At 37.4% G+C, this 21,211-nt stretch overlaps 1 protein-coding gene across 3 annotated transcripts in view; it reads left to right on the forward strand.

The window, feature by feature from the left end:
• Nucleotides 1-1,727: 1,727 nt before the first annotated feature.
• TPST1 (tyrosylprotein sulfotransferase 1) overlaps nt 1,728-21,211 on the forward strand; it is a 46,863-nt gene continuing 27,379 nt past the window's right edge. For 2 of the 3 annotated variants that reach the window (XM_072416179.1, XM_072416195.1), the window contains exons 1-2: nt 1,728-1,885; nt 18,607-19,539. In XM_072416179.1, coding sequence (XP_072272280.1) covers nt 18,701-19,539 — 839 coding nt within the window. In that variant the 5' untranslated portion in view covers nt 1,728-1,885; nt 18,607-18,700. Of the gene's footprint in view, nt 1,886-1,969; nt 1,991-18,606; nt 19,540-21,211 lie in introns of those variants that run through there. The other variant, XM_072416187.1, reaches the window with a different exon arrangement.

Genomic DNA, 21,211 nt, shown 5'->3' on the forward strand with positions numbered 1-21,211 from the left:
CTCCTTTTCCTGGCCACCCAGGCTGCATTTCTGCTTAAGACTTTGTATTTATTGCGAACACCACTTACATATTTTTTTAAGGATATCTTGCAGCTTTGGATGGAAGAGCAGCTTACCGCAAACCACAAATCAACCACAAAGTAAAATGCGGGACAAAGAAGCCCCTCCCTAAAGGATTACTCAAGGAATGGGCAACTAACTGGAATTTAGTAAATTATTAGAATTAGCTCACCCTTATGTGACTCTGTGCAGTTTGGCAGCTTTCCTTATACTTAACACACTGACTATTGCTGTCCATGATGCCCCCCCCCAATCAAGTGTGTGGATGGCTCATATTAAAGACCCCAATACTGACTATTGCCAAAGTTTGAAGGCCATACAGTCTATTATTTAAAAAAAAAACCAATGACAATAATAAATAAATACATACAATACAGACACGCCTTGATATGTGTTACACAAATGAATGCATCTCCATGCGTGTTATTGCTTAAACTGTTTGCATCGCCGTACTGAAAAAGTAGCGTAACTAAAGTTCACTAGATTTCCATAGATTGACATTGTTCTATAAGTGGTTGTTCTATATGGTTCATATGTGCCAGGCTTAGATTAGGTTCAGACAGGCAGTTAAAAACCTTGCTGTGAACAGCTCTGGGCAATCACTTTCAACCTGTACATACCTGTAAGCATTCAGAAGTTGTGATAGGTGTTGGAAAGTAATGGTTTCATGCAGTTGGCTTTGATTAGGATTTTCAGTATTTGGATTGAACTTGTTGCAATGCATCACGTGATTTCTCATCACATCAGTGTGTTGGGTTATTAGGATTGACAGTGGATTACCATCACTGAACACATGACTGATGACTGATTTAATTCTGGGGACATAAATATTGCAGTATTTACATTTACCCCTGGTTTGTATTCATATGGGGTATTATTGTATCCCTATACTTTCAGATTCTTCTATAAACCCAACAAACCCTTTTTTAGGGGACTGCTTGTGGGGAAAAAGGGGTAGGGGTACGTTTTCTTTTTTTGTAATAAACATACTAGTATAAGGCATTCCCTCTAACCTGTTATATGTGATATAAAAATATGTGATGAAAGAGGAAGCATGAAGAGGACATGGAAACTGTTTAATACAGGAAGGGTGGAGGAACATAAGAAATGAAACAATAAATATACTTTGTTTTTTTCTATATTCATGGCATTTACCTAAACATGTTATAAAAGAAATATGCTCCTAGATTGTTAGCTCTTCAGGGCAGGGTCACAGTTTCTATTGGTCTGTCATTTGCAACCCCTATTTAATGTACAGCGATGCGTAATATGTTGGCGCTATATAAATCCTGTTTAATAATATTATTAATAATAATAAGATTAATATGCAGACTGTCATTTCTGGTATCACATTCTGAGAATGATAGTTGCCCGGTTGTCATGTTGATCCCCTGGTTTCAGTATTGTGTACAATGCAGCTGTCTTCTGACTTGTAACGTGTTACAGACTCATGATGTAACCTAGGCAGAGACAGCCAGGCATGTTACATTATCAGCAGAGGGTCAGCTTGCCTATGCCCAGCTATCCCACACCACACTACGTCATCACCGGGCTTCAATCCCCTACTTACCCGCCCATTACACAATCCCTGCCAATCACAGGTTACATGTCACCGCAGACCCTCTGTCCCTTCTGTCCAATAAGGACGATGCTCACATCCCCCCTCACCCCCCCTTCCCTCTCCCCTACGCGTGCCTTGCTGCTTCGTACAGGGTGCGCGCGGCGAGTGCTCGGAGGAGCGAGGCACAGAACGGTGGAGAAGGATGATGCTGGGGGGAGGGGGGACCGGAGATGACAGGGGCGGTGTGCCGAGGACCGGACACAGGTGAGCAGTGCTTCCCATGGGTTCCTGTCACCGTGCTGAATCTTTATATAGTGTTGTGTACACTGCAAACTCCTATAGAAGTGTGGAGCGAGCGCAATGTAATACGTGAGTCCATAGTCCAGCATTGTGTATTGCAGAGTGTTGTGTACCTGGGAATACACAGGGAAGAAGTATTGGGAAGGCAGAGTACATGGGGAAGTGGCAGACACTTTGGTATAGGGTGCTGATTTGTAGTCCAACCCTAGGGAGCCAGGGATATGTAGTGCTATGTAGAGGTATGGGGACTCCTAGAGTGCATAGGAAGCCATGGAGCTGCTTGTCCTAGCTACTGGCATTGCTGGAGACCCCAGTGTTTAGGAAGATTGGTGTGGGGTCCCCAGTATTTGGGGTGATTGCTGGCACCTCTTGTCTGATGTAGGGTCCCCAGTATTTGGGATACATGGTGTTGGGTCCCCAGTTTTTGGTATGATTGGTAGAGCCCCTTGTCAAAGTTTGGGTCCCCTTTATTTGGGATGATTGGTGGTGCCTCTTGTCTGGGATTGGTTCCCCAGATTTAGGATGATTGGTGTGGGGTCCCTAGTGTTTAGGATGATTTGTGTGGGTTCCCTGGTATTTGGGATGATTGGCTTGGGGTCCCCGGGGTTTGGGATAATTGGTGTGGGGTCCCTGGGGTTTGGGATAATTGGTGTGGGGTCCCCGGGGTTTGGGATAATTGGTGTGGGGTCCCCGGGGTTTGGGATAATTGATGTGGGGCCCCCGGGGTTTGGGAGGATTGGTGTGGGGTTCCCGGTGTTTGGGAGGATTGGTATGGGGTCCCCAGTATTTGAGATGATTGGTGTGGGGTGCCCAGTATTTGGGGTGATTGGTGGTGCCTCTTGTCTGATGTGGGGTCCCCAGTTTTTGGTATGATTAGTAGTGCCCCTTGTCAAAGTTTGGGTCCCCTTTATTTGGGATGATTGGTTGTGCCTCTTGTCTGGGGTTGGGTCCCCAGTATTTGGGATGATTGGTGGCGCCTCTTGTCCGATGATCGGTGTTGGGTCCCCAGTTTTTGGAATGATTGGTAGCGCCCCTTGTCGAAGTTTAGGTCCCCTTTGTTTGGGATGATTGGTGGTATTGGTGGTGCCTCTTGTCTGATGTTGCGTAGCTGGTATTCAGACAAGTGGTTCCATCAATGACATGAAGAAACCTGGTGTGGGGTTCCCAGTACTTAGACAGCTTGTTGGTGGTGCCTGTTGTCTAATGCTGGGTCCACAGTATTTGGGATGATTGCTGTTATTGGTGGTGCCTCATGTCTAATGTTCTAATGTTTGGAACCTAATATTCTGTCCTGTTGTCTATGACAAAACCTCTTGTCTAATGTTGGGATCCTAGTATCATAGCAGCGTTGTTGTTTGTGGAACTCCTTGACTTATGTAGAGGCCCCTTTTCACAGACAACTTGTTATTGGTGGTGCCTCTTATCCGATATTGGGTTCCTTAGGCACCGTGTTGGGTCTCCAGTAGTTAGCCTGTTGGTGTTGATGGAACCTCTTGTCCTATTTTTGGCCCCCAGTAGCTTTGTGTTATTTGTGGTATCTCATGTCTAACACCAGAACCCCAGCACAGTGGATCCACAGTACTTAGGTGGTGTCTGTCTGATTTTGGCTACCTAGTATTCAGTCATCTCTTTGTTTTTGGAGAAACCTCTTGTCTTATGATGGAATCCCAGTACTTAGGTGGCTTGTTGGTGGTGGAACCTCCTTTCTGATGTTGGGTACCTAAAATTTGGGCATCTTGTATTAGTGGAACCTACTGTCCTGATACTTAGGTGGCTAGTTGGTGGTGTATCATATCTGATGTTGGGTCTCCAGTACACAGGCATCCTGTTGTTTTTGTTGGTACCTCTTGTCTAATGATGGATCCCTAGTACTCGGGCTGCCGGCCCACTGTCAGGATTGTGCAGTGACCAGGCTTCTTGTTCTCATGCTGCTAGTTTAAAGCTGAGCTTCTACCTTGCTCAGTGTCTAGCAGGGTTGCCTGTCATCCAGAGAATTTTATTGTCTATATTATAAAGTTTGTCTAAAGTTAGTAAGATTAATCTAAAAGATGTATTTTATGTATCAGCCAGTCATAGTGTATAAATCACATGCTAATCTGATACATAACTGGAACTTTATTACAGTGGTGGCCTCTCTGAATGTGTCACATAGCATTACAGTGATGCCTAGTTCCCCAAGCAATGCTCCTGCCACATACACAGCTAACATGCTCATATATAATGCCATTATAAAAAGCATCATTGTATGATATAACAGAGACTCATACTGTCCAGAATATGTTTTTATATTTGCTGTAACAATTACATTCCCAAGAGCATCTGTAATATATACAAATTGTAAAACCTCTATTTATCAGTACTGCTTATACTTAGAAGAAGTGGGTGGACTGATGACAGCTGGTCCTAAAAATGTAAATTGTCACACACAGTACTTAACTCTGTTGTTTTAATGCACTAATACAGCTACAATCAATCCTAATGTTTGCAAACATGTTTAGTAGGTAAAACATTGCAGCCATATAGTTCATTAAATAACAACTAAAAGTTCTTAATCCTCCTATCACGTTTCAGCATATTGACATTTATATCAGAAAGAATGATATTATGAAAAAATATTGCTTTAAAAACATCAAAATAGCCATAATTATTAAACAAAATCTCTGCATAATCTCTAATTGTGAAATTAAGTGTATACAGGTATACTTATGACATGTTTATTACGCTGTCTTTATTGAAATCAAAAAAAATAACCACTGCCACAGTGATCATGTACACTTATTGTGTAAACAAATATTAAAGATCCTTTGTGTCTAGTTGTGTTGATTTCACATGGTGTCTGATAATTTATAAAAAGTTTAAAAAAAATCTTGTATATCACCTACTTGTTTCATTGTCAGTGTTTAAAATCTTGGACTGCAGAAGTTATAGTTGAAAGAAAAGGTTCTATTTGCTAAGGTCAGTCCTCTGGTGTTTTCTGTCCATTCAGAATGCTGTATCTTGGAATTAGAACTGCTTGCCCATACTTGTTATTATTTAGCTGATTACTTGGTAGTACCGGGATCTTATATGTGGCATTCAGGAAGCTTGTTAAGTTTAGGGATGTTTAGATTTTTGCAGTTTGTCTCATGCAGGATATTATTTTTTAAGGCTGCTTTCTTCATTGTTAGTAAACTGACATTCATGTGGCTTATCTTTGCTGCATAGCAAGGGGTACAAGTAATACTTGTTCTGAATGTGCAGAAGAAGAGAGAAGTCTATGATCCAGGTATGCAGGCCAGGCAGCAGTTATGCTTCATGTCCATCTCTTTAACATAAACCGGTGACATGCACCATTGGATTTTTAGAGTAGCCCTGGCAATAGTGACTTAGAAAATTGTAAATCCATAGATATGCTTTCTGCCCTACATGTGTCAATGCCAGGGCATTCCGATATGCTGTTCAGAACCTGGGTATTGCCCTGTGTATTGAGAGCAGGAGATGTGACTAATTTCTGCTATTAGGAAGTGGAGATTCTCTGTGCAGCACTTAAGAAAAATATAACTATGGGAAGAGATGAGATCATGATGTCAGCTCCCAAGTGCAGCACTTGGCTTTTAGTCAAATTAAAAAAAACACACTTTTGGTCTAGCTGTGTATTTCAAAATAATTAAAAAAGGTTAATTGCATTTTGGAATACTCCTTGAATATTATTTTGAAATGTGTGAATTACCCAAAATGCCTTGGATATCAGAATACAGACTAAAAGTGGTGATGCTAACTCTGTGATCAAATTATTCTCTATTGTACTGCTTGTGAATTATTTGATTGGCAAGGGGTAGATAGTAATACTAATCCTGCTCAGCCTAGGAAATCAAATATAATGTTGGATTAAAAAATAAGAAAACATTTTCATTAAAAAATATACAGCAAAATGTTTTTTTTTCCATGTGAGAAAATCAAATTTCTAGGCTTAGATCATGTATATGAATTTGCTACTTTCCATACCCATGATTTACTGAATCTGTTTTCATAACTTTCCATGCACACCATAAATAATGGAAAGTAACATGTAACTGCTCACTTTCTGTATGGCATGCTTGTCTTCATAGTTTGAATTCCTACTTTCAATGACCCTTATAAACTAAAAATAAAAGCGGGGGAAAAAATGGGAAGTGTCTTTTATGTCCATAGCAACCTATCAACTTCCAGCTGTCCCTTATTTAGCACAGGTTTTAAAATGAAAACAGCATTTGCCTACCAAGCAGATTCTAGCCCAGGTAAGAGTGTGCCTATTGTTTGTGACTTCTCTAATACTTCTAAGATAGATAAAATGGTCCTATAAGCTGTACTTGCAAGGTAGTGTATGTGGAAAACACATTATATTTTTTATATGACAGAGCTCTATTATATGAGTATGTTCTATGTGCATAATGTACCAGAGTTCATCCAAGGCCATGCACAGCTGTCAGCAAAATTCATGCACTCTTAGTGTGAATATTCTGTCTTCAACAATTGATTTTTAATTTTTTTAAATCTAGGAGAAAATTGAACAATAAGTTCTATTTACTTAAATTTAAATTATTTTTATTAAAAGATATAAAGGTACGTACAAAGAAAAGAAAATAAAGTGGTCGTAACATACAGTTCAAAAAAGAACATACAGCAAGGTTAGGTTCTAACAATACATATCTTCAAGCTCGTGGCTTATCGGTCAACCGCATAGAAATACAAACATTGTAACCAACCCGTTGTGCTGTATCAGTAGCAGGAACCATGATATCTTAAGGTTTTCAAAAACATTTTTATAAGAAAAGAAAAATAAAAGAACAAACAAATTAACTAATTAAAAAAAGGAGTTAAGAATAAAAAAAAAAGAAAGAGAAAAAGGGAAGGACTATTTACTTATTAACCATTTTCAGAACGTAACAATTTTTAGCTGTCTTCAGAATAATAGCAGTGTGTAAATAATAAAAGTGAATAAAGCTCAAAATCTTTTTAATAGCTTTTTTTTTCTCTATACATGTAAATGCATTGGGAACACTGCACATTCTATTCCAAATTAAAACGTGAAGAAAGAATGCGCAAATTTGTGTTATTCTTATACAGAAAGTGAAAAAAGGGAATATTAGAATTTTCAAAATGTCTGCAGTGCTCTCCCCAGGCCCTTTTAGCTGGGTGCACCACCCGGCACTTTTCAGTAACCACCTGGGTGTTTTTGGGTGGTACAATACAGGGTCTGCCACCCGCCTACAATTTTTTCCTACCCAGCTTTTCTGGGCTTGAACACTAGTCTGCATTCTTCTTTACAAGCCCAAACATTCACTGTATGAACTGAAGAATGTTTGAATATTTTGCTTTCCTTTGAATTACTGAACTACTGAAAGCAAAAGGGGGTCCAACCTGGTACTAGAAAGATATACCTAACAAAAAGGCCACTGAGTGAATGTATGTGCCCTTCCTGTTAAGAAGTAGACTTCATGTGCTTATAAGTATATGTGACAAATTCACTTAAGTCCACATTTTGTATTTTGGCATGTCATTCTAATGTAGCAGGATGCAGTGTTGTACTGGTGTGTGAAAGATCACATTTGCCACACACACTGTTGCTGAGAGTAGTTTATGCCTTAATGGGTTGTGAAGTTGCCAAAAAGTGTCAAACAGTGTGCTTTTTCTTTATTTTTTATTGTCTTTATTGTCTTTATTTTTTTTTTGAAAATTTATGGTGAGGTCAGAATGTCTATATGTAAATGTTGCATTATCTTTAAGGACTGAATAGTGCTAAGTTTATCATCTTGCACATTCAAAATAATTTGTACATTATCATATGATGCAACGGATGGGTTGTTTTACAGATGTAAGGAAAATTAGCTTGACATCAATTTTCTCCAGAGCAGGTTTAAAGTATTACACAGTCCATTAGGAAATGAAATATAATATTAAAGATATATCACTGTGTAATTTAGGCCAGCACAGGCCAGGCTTGTAAAATTGATGAACACTGAAAATAAATATTTCTGCAGTTGCTGTCTTTTATTTCATGATGCGCTTTTTTGGGGGGCATTTTTATTGTGCTACAAGGAAATAAATTTTGTATTCTGCAAAACATTAGGATGTGTGAATGTATCAATAATCATTGCAGTTTAATGTAATATGTTTGAGTTCTTGTGTATTTGGCATATTGTTTTTATATTACCTGTTCACTAGTTGTGATTCTGTATCTTTTGTGCAGCTTCTTCAAAAGTATTAATCTGTGGTTAATAAGGAGCTGTAGACAAGACTATTGCATTTTTGTATTGAACCATTTGAAGCATATGAATAGATATAAGCTCACAATATACATATCACAACATATATATCATATACATCAAATAAAATTCACTGAGCATCTTGAATGGCCCACGGTTTATATGGCGACGCTCAGGTCGCTGACAGACTGAAGGCTGCCAGCGAAGTAATGGCAAACTTGTACTTTGTTGGGATGCATACACAGAAGAGCTTAGGCAACCCAGGTAAGTATAGGTCCACTGTAGGGGAGCAAGACTTGTGTTTACAAAAATGTGCTATGTGTAAGTAGAAAACCTATTCTTTTTTGGTATATTTTTGAATTGAAGATCTGACCGACAACATGTTTCCCATGTCCCAACCACACAGTCACTCATAAGAAATAAATTAAAATGTATTTTCCATGTAACACTGATTTACAAATATATGCTACTCTACAACTATCACCATATTTATTCCTAACAGGGTAAAAACTCTTATCGTTTTAATGTCTAAATGTTTTGTTTCCTAATTCTATTGCCTTACTTAACCTGTTATGGCAGCACAAGTAGTTTGTATGAATATGAAAGCACTGATTTCTGCCGGTCATGACATGCATCTTGTGGGTGTGTGGGGATTTCTGATTTTGTACAGCTGTTATACTGCTCTTTATTATATAGTTCATTACAGGGACAAGAGAAACTTGTAAACTAATAGCTGGAAATTTGCCTTGCAAAATTAGTTAAAAGCTGAGTCAGTTTCAATGTACAGTGGGGTAGAGTTATCAGTCTTGCTGCAGGGCAGTCAAAACAGGAACATTGAGACAAATTATGACCCAGATTTATTATGTGATTATGTTTTTAATTTACGTTTTATTATATACGATTTACACATTTTCCCCTGCTGACTAAAACTGTTACTTTGCCATTTTGAAACATGCTCCTGACCATTTCTGAATTCTAAGAATGAAAAGCAGTAATAAATCTTTGCATACGTATCTAGTAGATTTATTGACACTGCAATTAGCTCCCAAGGTACAGAGCTCACAAATATCTACTACAACTTCTTTGAGGTTAGCATATGCACTCCATATTTTTTGCAGGAAATGAAGGTAGTGATCATTTCCAGTGACAGTAGAAGGAATGAGTGCCATACAGAATGAAGGGTTTGGTGCCCTGCTGCATTCTCCCATAGTAAAGAATAGTGGCCTGTAGTTGTCACTCTGGCATGGCAGATCATTAAATCACATCATTAATAGCTATACTAATGTTACATTTACAAATATTCATTCAGAGAAAAGAGAATCTCGCATATGTCTAAAAACCTGTACCTGAATCTGTTAGTAATGTACTTGGAAAATCTAATAACGTTTATAGTGCAGGAAGATATCTCTCGATTCTTTAAGGTTAGGTGTGCTTGGCTTGTGTTAACCATAAACTGTTGTTTTCTTTCTTTCTCGGTGGTTTACATTTCAATATAATGGTTTTTAATGTAAGCTCCTTTGTCCTTTCTTCCTCATGTTTCATTGTTGGTACTTACTATGCAGATTTGTCATTTGTAACCCCTTTTCATTGTGCAGTGCTGAGTAATATGTTGGTAGTTTATAAATAAAATTTAGTATTTGTAATAATCAAACAAATGGCAAGGACTACTTTGTTCTAGGCTCTAGGTTCTTTCTTCCTCTCCCTCTGAAGCTATTTTACACTCTTGTTCTCCTTGCGCTTTCCTTTACTTGGTTTCTTATGGAATATAAAAATTTTCCTTGCAGCGTGACAGCTGTGCTCGATCAAATATGGTTTGGGTTAGAAAGAATGTCTAAACAAAATTAAATTTGTACAGTGAGCAATGTCCTTGTTGCATTTTCTAGACTTTCTGCCACGCAGTCTTCTCTATTTGTTATTGGCTTCTGGTAAAATTTTTGTTGGCTATGCAGCCATTAATAGCAGTTACATTTGTGGAAAAAATGAGTAAGTCAGAATTGTCCTAGAATTAAGTACCAGCATTGCAGGGCAAAGAGAATAGTAGTAGTAGAGACAAAACGAGTAATGCATATCTATACTTCACTGTTACCTGTGAAAGATTAGTATGATGGCATTCACAGTAAGTTGGAATAAAGATGGTCCTGAAAGTTATGCATTCATATAGACCATTTTGATTTTAAGTGTGTTTATACAGGCTCCTATCAAGCAGATTTTGCATTTTTGTATTGCGGCTTTGTTACTAAACTTCCTGTAATGAACACTGGTCACCCCATCTGACTCCATGTGCTGGGTGACTGGTTTCAGTAATGTCCCTTCTATAATTCTTTGCTCAGACAGCTCTGTCTAAGTTATGAGGAGCACATCCTTCAAGGTAACAAACTAATTGACTCTTCACATCACCTCCTCCCTCCAGTCGCAATGCATTCAAGCTTCTACTCCCAGATCACCTCTGCTCCATAGTACCCATTGTGTTCCTGCACTGCTGCTGGTTTCTCATTGTCATGACCCATGGTCCATCCCACAGCTACAAGATATTTCACCTGTTCAGCACTGTACATTAAATAGGGGTTGCAAATGACAGACAGGTTGCAAATGAGAGAACCCTGCCCACAAGAGCTTACAATCTAAGAAGTAGATGTTTTATGCAGAAGATACTGTGCTTGTATCTTTAAGAAGTAATAAATACTTCTCTTCTGCCTTCTAGCTCCTTTTCTACTAAATGTCACCCTAAGCTACATAAGCAGGACAGCATTCATTCTAGGCATTCCTTGGTGCCAGGATAAATTAACTCCCATGAGCATGCATGAAAGTTAAATAATATTCTGTTGGCCAATTAGGATGAATAAAAATGTCAAAGAAGTATGGCCAAAGATGTCGGCAGAAAAGGAGCATCCCTGGAGGGCTGCTGAGTGAAGTGAACTTTAGTTCTGCTGTAAATGAAAATGTTGCTCTCTTGCAGAAACACAAGTAAGTAATAGTTTTTCCTTTTGTGTGGACTGAGTCAGTAAAAGAAAGCAACTATACACATATATTTGAAACAGACTTTCTGAGACAAGACAGGAAGCAATATCTCCAGCAGTTTCTTCAGTACTCATTATACTTTCTAATATAATTTTATCTGTGGAATTTTCCACCTAATGTGAAAATGACTGCTTCTGATCACTTTCTTTTTTTATTTCATTTCTTCTTTTTCAAGTGGGCATGTGAAGATTTGCTGTTTTTGTATTGTGTATTTTGCACAATAGAGGGCCACCATGGGGGGGGGGGGGGGGGGGTTTAACACACTTGATCTATTTCTTGTTATAATTTATATATTCAAACAATTGATTTGTGGCTCCATCTCATAGCTTACTTTCTGAAATCCTTTCTTTTACATATTGCCTCACATGACTTTGGCCTACATTCCCTTCATTGGATTTCAGTTATTTTAGAAATGGAGACATGGTAGGCGCTGTAATAATTTCAGGAAATTATGTACCTCTTTCCACTTCACTATGCTGCCTATTGCTCCTCTTTGCACATACTCCCTGGAGTCATACCCCTCTGTACTTCACTTCTATATATATTTCCTTCATTCTCCTACACATACTGCACATCATCCTTTCTACAGACCTTTCCTGCACACACTGGCCAGTCACATTCCCTGCACCTACTGCCTCAAGTCATGTTCTTCATGCATATATTGCCCCTTAGGAGGCTTCTTGTTTTTTTTTTTTTTCCTGTTCTTGAATGAACTCAATTTAACTTCTATATTAGCTGGTCCAGTAATGTAAATTTAGGCTTGAGCCTTAACTTTAAATATTGCATCAAAAACAAACTAGCTTTGTGCTATTTTAGCTGCCTCTCAAGACATATCTTGCTGGCATTTGCTGCTTTCTTATGTGCAACAAATGCATTAGTATGATATTAAAAATTAGATGAAGTATATTTTTTCAGATTGTAAACTCAAACTGACTAACTTGACCCATTTCTTCCAGTTAAAGAAAAACAAATTTTTTGTACTTTACACAAACGTTTTCCACAAAGGTCAGATAATTTTTGGCAAACTAATAAAGGCCTCAAACTTCCATATCCAATGTGCATTTTGGTGTAATTCTCAATAATGTATTCACATTGTTCAGGAATTGGAATTAGAGGGTAAAGTTCCCCGTCTCCAGGATTGTGCCTTGAGTTTTTTGGGCGTTTGGCTCTTGAGTCAGTGCTTCTCAAGCCTTTTGCCTTCAGACTTCTGTTTCTCAAGTTTGTAAGGTTGTGAATTGGACTTTGACTTAACTTTATAATATGGTTGTGTCCACATCGGCGAATTATAGGTTTGGTTGTATAGTGTTGCAGTTGTGTGGGCTTTTTGTTGTTTTTGGGGATCTGGTTGGCGGGGTTGCACACCATCACTTTCTGAATGGTACATCTCTCAGTAATTTATATGAAATGATTTGTATTTATTATAAATTTCCTTATACTAAAGAACATGGCTCCATCCCCTGTTATTCTTTTTGTTGCCATTTTGCCCAACTTTCCCTACAACCTAGGCTTCAGTTTTTGGCTTAGTATACAATCAATTTTTTTGCTCTTGTTCTATTCCAGAACTTTATCCCAAACTAATTTTGGTAGTTTCTTGGCTTTCTTGACTCTTTTTATTCACTTCTGTAGACAAACAGTTGTATAAAGTTTAAAAATTTCCTAAAAAATTGGTAACATCTGTGCAATCAAAACTTTTTGTTTTTGTTATGGATTAGAATTTTTTCATCACTGTGTACTTTGTGGGGATTGGTAATGTAACTCTAATGTAACTCTGCATGAACCAATTTTGTTCCAGCTTGTAACACCAAAAAATATGGAACAGTCCAAGGGGGTGTGGAATAATTATGCCAAATATTTTCCTATATTAGTCTATGCTTTTATTACGGCAAACTTCAGGTCTGACTTTGTTTATATTATTATTTTCTGTCCCTGAAGCTTGCATAAAATTCTCAGCTGATGACTGCAACTTGGCTTTGCCTACGAAATTTTAAAAAAATTGGCAACCCTGGGGCTTTTATATCTCTGTGATTAATTGTTAACAGAAGGGGTTATTGGATTTTGGCTTTGTTAATAATGGTTTTGGCTGGCTTCCTTTTTTTTTAAGTCATGCTTATTTGGTTAGGCAGAACATTACTGTGAAATGCATTGATATTCGATCAAAAATGCATAGACTAAGAATATTTGGGTATTTCTTCATTTGAAATCTACATTTACCAACCACATACCGATCTTTACCTGGGAAATCACAGGCACCACATCTGTTCTTTGCTTATCTGTTTATTGTGCAGCGTCTTTGTAATGACTTATTGCTCAACATCTTAACAGAGTCATTTGGCTGCATCTGTAGGCATAAAACAAATAGCAACCCATGTTGTTCAGTAACACAAATGCTGACTGACAGCCATTTACAACAACATGTAAAGAAGACAAAGACATAAAATCCTCCTCCGTTATAGTACATGTGATTTTACAACTCCGTTCAGGTAATGCTGTCATTTCAGTTTAAGTATGCTATCATATTCTTTTATTTATTCTAAAACATTTCCAATAAGAGTTTGATTTGAATACAATTTCTTTTACAACACAGGTTTTTGCACAAAAGTAGAAATATTTTTAGCTGTGGATTATAGCCGGATGCGTTGGGAAACCAAAACTATTCTTTACTTGGACATCTTTGTGAGGCCTGAGGGTGCTACATATTTCCCCTTCTTATGAACCCACAGTAAATCTGTAGCCTAATCAGCTGGCGCTTAAAGTGGAAGTAAACTAAGAAAAAAACAAACCTCACCATTACTTTTGCAGATATGTCGGACTCTTTGAAGGTTTGCTGGATCGGGTCTCCCAATATTGATATCGATGTCAGGCATGTGCAGAAGGAGTAGCCAAAAGCCTCCTGGGATGCTTGACGTATGCTAGGAATCTCTGCACTCCCATTCTGTCTTTATCGCTGAGGTCATTTTTTTTTTTTTTTTTTGCGCCAATTTTGGCTATGGCCAATGAAAACCTGTTAGCCATATAATACTTTTAGCACAAGCATGGCTTTTGTATACTATACAGACAAAAGCAACAAAAACTGTATTGAGGATTAATTCACATAATATAAAGCACGCCTTTTATATAAAGCAAACTGTTGGTGGTAGTGGTCGTGGGAGGGGGCTTCACACAATATTGTTGCCGGCTGTGGTTATTGAAGCTCTATACAGAATAATGTTCATAATGTTCTTTGCTAATAGTATTTTAAACGGTCAGTCCACATTTTGCAAACGTTCCTCCTTATTGAATGTGCAAACAAAGCGCAATGGCATTATTGCATTTAGTAACTAGAAAGCTGGAATTGTCTTACCCTGCTGTTCATCAATAGAAAAGTTTTTTGTAGAAAATGGTGCTCTGGGTTTCCTCCAGTGCTAGGGCCATGTAACCAGAAGCAAAGCCTTGGTTAGCTGACCACTGCTAAAAGGGTGAATCAGTGTTTAAGTAGAGCTAGGTCTTGTTACTTCCCCCAAACGCCTGTTTTCAAAGTGCCACCTTCTAATAGGGAGAATTATTTCACAACTTTCCCTATTGTGATATTTACTTTATTATTTTTTTAGCCAGTATTTATAAAGCGCCAACATATCATTCAGAGCTCCCTTAAGGGGGCTCACAATTTAATGTTTGTCTACTGATTTTCTTGAATCATTCACTGATATGCATAGCATAATAACATTGCTTTTTCACTGTGATGAGGGCAACTAAGGTGCATGGTGCCTGGGGTAGTTTTTAGTGTATTGTGTATATTTATGTTTTTGTATGTGACGGCAGGGTTCTTAAAAGCGAACTGCTTTTCTCTGATTGCAGACAAAAATTTGGTTTTAGGAGGCCTAAATTGAAAACCCAAAGTATGCAGAGAACACTGTTCATTACAGAATTCTCTAAGTACAGGGACAGACTGTATTTGTAAAAAAAAGTATATTAAAGGGTGAGTCATTAGTTCTGACCCAGACACTCCCTGGAAAGCAGAGAATGCATTGGTCTAGGAATTTCAGACTAGAATCTCCACAGTTGCGTTTTTACCATAACTATTTCCTTTACATCTGCTAAAGTGGTCAAGTCTTTTTAAATTTAGATTGCTTGCATATATAGAAAATGTTAAGTACCCAGACAAGTACCCTTAAATTATAAGAAAACCCTTTCACTTTGTAGTCTCTATTCTAAGCTCACTTAAATATAGCCACACCATTGCTTTTGGTTTGTTTTTCATTGTGAACAACCTTTGTTTGGTGTTGCGAATCGGGACACCTGTAAAAATGTACCTCTACTGGTTATTGCTTAAAAAATCTTTAGCCTTGAGTCTGTTATTGCAGAGCACTGTAATATTAAAAAAAAAAAATGAAATTTACTGTAATTGTATTTAAAATGGCCACATGATAAAGGACCAGTTTAGTTTTAGAAATTTATAAATCACAAAATAAATCTTTTTTTTCCCTGGAAGCTTTTTAACTGCTGTTCACTTGTGCAGACATTCTACTTGTGTGTGGCCACCTATTTTCCTGTTTCATTTCAAATGTTATTTGTATAATAATAGTACTGGTATTTAAGTATTGCATTTTGCAACCAAATGTATATAAACTTAAAATGTGGAAACTTTTTTTTTGCCCTCATGAGTACACAGACTTGGCCAAACTGCTGTTGTTTGAGAACTGTTTATTGGGCAAATCATATCATAGCTGAGCAAAGTTTTCTGAGGTAAGCTTAGTTTAACGTTTAATTGCATGAAAGTGAAATTTGGGATTTTGAGCTTTATCAAGATCATTCAGTAAAGCCCATTGAAGTGAGCATAGTCCAGAAACAGGTGTAAAATGAATATATATATATTTTTAAAATTCTTTAATTTTTCATGCCAGTGTTTTTTTTGGGCCAAATCTAGCATGTGTACAACTGTCCCCTGGTGTCACTCTGTGAGATGTTGTCTCCCACCACTGAACATCAGCTAATGACCCCGGTTTCCTATGGGGGAGGATGCAGCAGGTTGCATTTCATTCCTCCTCCCCTCTCTAAAGAGGCCTTGCTGACATTGCTAGTGATTTTATTGCACCTGTGTCCATAGCGTTAGCACAGTATTTGTAAGGGCGATGTTTTGTTTCGATGTTTTGTGAGGATGTTTTTAGTGTCTGCCTAACATGTTAATTGACTCTGGGGGTTGCATCATTTGTTCTAACCAGACTTAAAGTGAAACTTAAAATAAAAAGGAAAACAGAACAGGCGCCTCTTTAAAGCAGTAGAGGTATGCATTTGTATTTTACAAGAACACTGACCTAGCGTGCCTAGTGGCTGACATAGCCAACAGTGGGCTTCTATGTGGAACTTACTTGGGAGCCCCCCCACCAAATTGATTTGGGCCCCTGCTGGCTGAGGAGAGCATGGGTTCCTGGTGCAGTGGCACACTTTGCACCTCATTATGTCTACCCCTGAGCCTGCCCGTTCATTGTTATTTAGAACATATTCTGAGCTACCCATGAATGAACTTCTGTGAGCATGCATGGGATTTGCATCATTCCGTCGAGGCCAATCAAGATGGCCAAAGATGCATGGTGCAAGGGATGGTAAGTATGGTTCAGTGCTAAAATACACTCTAACCAAGGGAATGCTGATTTAAAGAAAATTCATTCCTCTTAAGAAATTTACATTTGCCTACACCCTCTGTTACCAGGGGGTGATTGGTAACAGAGGATGCAGGCAGTGTACCATTGTCACACAAAGCTGCTGGTAATCAAAGTTGGGCTTGGTGGTGGGAGTGCCTGAAATCTATTTATGGGAGATAACCCATTTTTGAGTTCATGTACACTTTAAGCCTTTTTTTTAGCTAAAACAAACTGCTTTTTAATGTTTATATTACAAAGAACATGTATTACCCACTCACATAAATACTTGGTACTTTTAACAAAAAATCTAGAGAAGATAATCCCTCAGATTAAGAAATCAATTACCTGTTTCTTGTTTGTCCATTAAAAAGCCTATGTATAGGCAATCATTGGTTTCTGTCATTTGATGCTGACCTTCTCCAGGCAGTGGAAGAATCTAAAAATAATGACAATGTGCGTCATTAGATGATAATAGAATTGTGTTCTGAGCGATGTTTGCTCCCTTTTCCCTGTAACATTAATACATAAACTCTTTGTTGGGTGATCCAATGCACTGACTCACTGTTCGCTCTGCCTGTCAAATATTGTTATGTGTCCTATCATAATCTAGTAAAATATTTGGTTAGTCTTGGGTTTACTGGTCACAGAATGCCAAAGAAGCACAATTTCATATTTCATGTTAACAAATATTGGTAAGGACATGTTTTTTTTTAATGATTTGTTTGGTGTATATTTGTTGCTTTTTTGTATTGCCTACTCTTCGTGTGTGTGTGTGTGTGTGTGTGTGTGTATATATATATATATATATATATATATATATATATATATATATATATATATATTATATATATATATATATATATAAAAATACACCACCTAATTAGGTCCGTATGTTATACAGTGTTTTTTCAGCTATATCATTCTGTTTTTACAGTGTAAGAGACTATTTTAATAGCTCAATATTTTTCAGTTGTTATATCATGCAATTGGGTTCCAATATCTTTAACCATAATTGTAGATTAGCCATTGGCGGAAAATATTTCTTTCAGTAAGTCTTCCTCCTAGTGTATACCTAAACCCAGGAGAATAAGTGTAATATATTGCAGCATGCTGGTCCATAGATGTGCTGGTTGCATTGCATTTGTTCCTTCTTGTGTAAACTTGTGACATATTTAGTGATGTGGAGAATCAAAGAAACAGGTTTTTATACTGGCCAGAAGTGCACCAGTATGAAATATTTTGTAGAGGTTTAAGATGGTCCTGTGTGATGTTGACCTGTCTTTCTATATTGATATGTTTATCTTCAACAGCCCATACAGCCTTGTGTTTATAAATTCATTATTTTTTGCTGGGATTTAAAATGTTAAAGAAAATGTATAGTTCTATATGTATAAAAGTTAATAGGTTCTTCCAACTTGACAAGTTATATTTAATTTCTTTCTACACTTGTCTCTGTATAATATAGAGGAATATTTAGTTTTCTTTGATTACAACTAACACATAAAACCCACCTCCTAAGAAACCAGGCTGATTTAATTTAGTTTCTGAAGCTTCTTCAGTGTGACCTTGTTACTTTCCCAGCCAAGAAAGCTGATTTCTCTCAAGTTGTTGGATGCTTGGAAGTAGATTGTAGTCTGTAGTTGAAGACCTGTGGGGTTGTTTTTTTTCTGTTAAGGAAACAGTTTAGTTTTTTTAGTAGTTTAACTATGTTTTGTGAGTAAACAATTTTACAAGCAGTCCAACTGTTTAGCAAAGTAGAGTTTTTTGCTTTGTGTGTAATATTTACCCTTTGCTCATCCTTTTTTTTTTTTTTTTTTTTTTTTAGATGGCGTTCACCACATTGAGTAAAATCTGCTGGTCATGAGGTTGTAAAGAAAGCAGATAACTTCCCCTCTGTCTCCTCCAGAGACATTGTCAAAATGATTGGAAAACTGAAGCAAAACCTGCTGCTGGCATGCCTTGTAATAAGCTCAGTGACCGTGTTCTACTTAGGACAACATGCAATGGAGTGCCATCATCGAATAGAGGAACGTAGTCAGCCAGTCAAAATGGAAATCCCCAAAGCAACACTGAGAACTGAGCAGAGGGTAAACAGTAGCTTTTCATATAATAAGGACATGCCATTAATATTTATTGGGGGAGTGCCTCGCAGTGGAACTACTCTTATGCGTGCCATGCTTGATGCCCATCCAGAGATTAGGTGTGGAGAAGAAACCAGGGTTATCCCTCGGATTTTGGCAGTCAAACAGATGTGGGCGCGATCAAGCAAAGAAAAAATTCGCCTAGATGAAGCTGGTGTAACAGATGAAGTTTTGGACTCCGCCATGCAGGCTTTTTTATTGGAAATAATAGTTAAGCATGGAGAACCAGCACCTTATTTGTGTAATAAAGATCCATTTGCTTTAAAATCTTTATCGTACCTAGCCAAAATTTTTCCTAATGCCAAATTTCTGCTTATGGTAAGAGATGGGCGTGCTTCGGTGCACTCTATGATTTCTAGAAAAGTGACTATTGCTGGATTTGATCTCAACAGCTACAGAGACTGCTTAACCAAGTGGAACCGTGCTATAGAAACCATGTATAATCAGTGCATGGAAGTGGGCTATGACAGGTGCATGTTAGTACATTATGAACAGCTGGTTTTACATCCAGAACGATGGATGAGAACACTGTTAAAGTTCCTCATGATTCCATGGAACAATGCTGTTTTACATCACGAAGATATGATTGGCAAAGCTGGAGGTGTGTCCCTTTCTAAGTAAGTATGTCTTATCCAGAATTTGTGGGATTTGTAGAATAAATAACACCTGTAATTTCTCCAAAACTAAGCTAACAATAATAATTTTTAGTTAAGGTTTATTATATTGTTTATAACATATCTATTAGCTATAAAGGCATCTCAAAAGGAGTGGGCAATAAAATAAAGAGATTAAGTTGGGCACTACTGTGGGTTCAACAAGAATCCTACGTGTTTTTTGAAACTTTATGGTATTTAAACTGTAGCTAACAGGGTTATAGTAGCAAATAATGGCCTTACTTTGCTCTTTACTCTTAAAGCTGTGGTCATGTAATGCTCCAGTCCCAATACTCATCCCCTCTTTTGTTTAAGTTTGTCTAGGTCCTCCTTCGGGTTTCTATGGCACTTACTGTTTGACATGGACTCCTATAGTCTTGCTTTTTAGTCCTTTGTAAATGAAGACGACGTATCACCAATGGTGTCATTGTATAAAAATTTTAAGCCTTGTACATTTAATAGTAAAATGTATGTATTTAGAAGCTAATAGATAATCACATAGATTAATAGTGCAAGGGACTGGCATTTATCAGGAGCGCTGGCATTCAAACGACTTATTAACATTGCAACACACGGAATCTTACATCATAGTCTCTGTATAGTTATGTGCTGCGAATAATGTCAATGTAACCTTTAAAATCTGACTTTCCTTTCTCTATTGTCAAAGGTGAAATATGAGTTTTAGTGCAAGACTAGCATTTTACTGTTAACGCGCAAGATAGCTAAACCTGGGATGTTTTTTTAAATACAGTCTTAAAAAGTAAATTAATCCTTATGCTTTATTAATTGTTTTTGGATGGTAAATTAAAAAGTGTTCAGATCTGGGAATGGGAAAGTGTCCCTGATACTGATTAGTGCTAGACTGTCACCTGCTACATTATGTGAAAACAAGAAAAGTTATGTTTTTTTTTTTAATTCTCTTGTATATTCGTTATTAAAGATGGTAAAAAGTGGTATTTTACATAACAACCAATAACATTTTTGATGTGGAATACTAAGGTTTGTATGTTGACATATGTCAAGACCCTGTATAAGAGGTCAGATGTCTCTCAGTTTTCATTTAGGAGATTTAAAGAAGTACCAACATATGTTTTCATTGAGACAATTGTGTTGGGAAGGTCAGGATGATAATCGGGGCCTTAACATAATTTCTGTTATCTCCTGAAGAAAAGGCAATGTGCTGTCAGTCTAATGGACTATGAAAGTCATGGCTAGTCATGGCTTTTAAAGCAAATCTATACCTAAAAACTAAAACATTCTGACCAGGTTCTTTAATACAGCGAAAGATAAAAAAAACTGATAGAGCTATCAAAAGTGCTAGCATCAAAGCAACAACAGCAGCAAATAATCACTAGAGCAGATAATCACTTTCAACACCTTAAACTGGCGTGTGGAATGCACAAAACAGTGTTAGAAAGCATTATTTTACCAGAAGAGTAGTGGATGGTTGAAAAATAGAGAGAGAGTAAGTGAATTTGAAGATGCTTGGGATAAACATGGGTGGAATAAAAAGGTAGACCACTTGGTTATTGTCTGTAGTCTGTTTTCTGCTTCTATGAACAAAAAAACATTCTTGGAAGATGGAATATTTTGCATAGTTGTGGTTACAATATTTAAGGATGTGAGATCAGGGAAA

The sequence above is a fragment of the Pyxicephalus adspersus genome, chromosome 1 (genome assembly GCF_032062135.1).
Source record: "Pyxicephalus adspersus chromosome 1, UCB_Pads_2.0, whole genome shotgun sequence".
Lineage (NCBI taxonomy): Eukaryota > Metazoa > Chordata > Amphibia > Anura > Pyxicephalidae > Pyxicephalus > Pyxicephalus adspersus.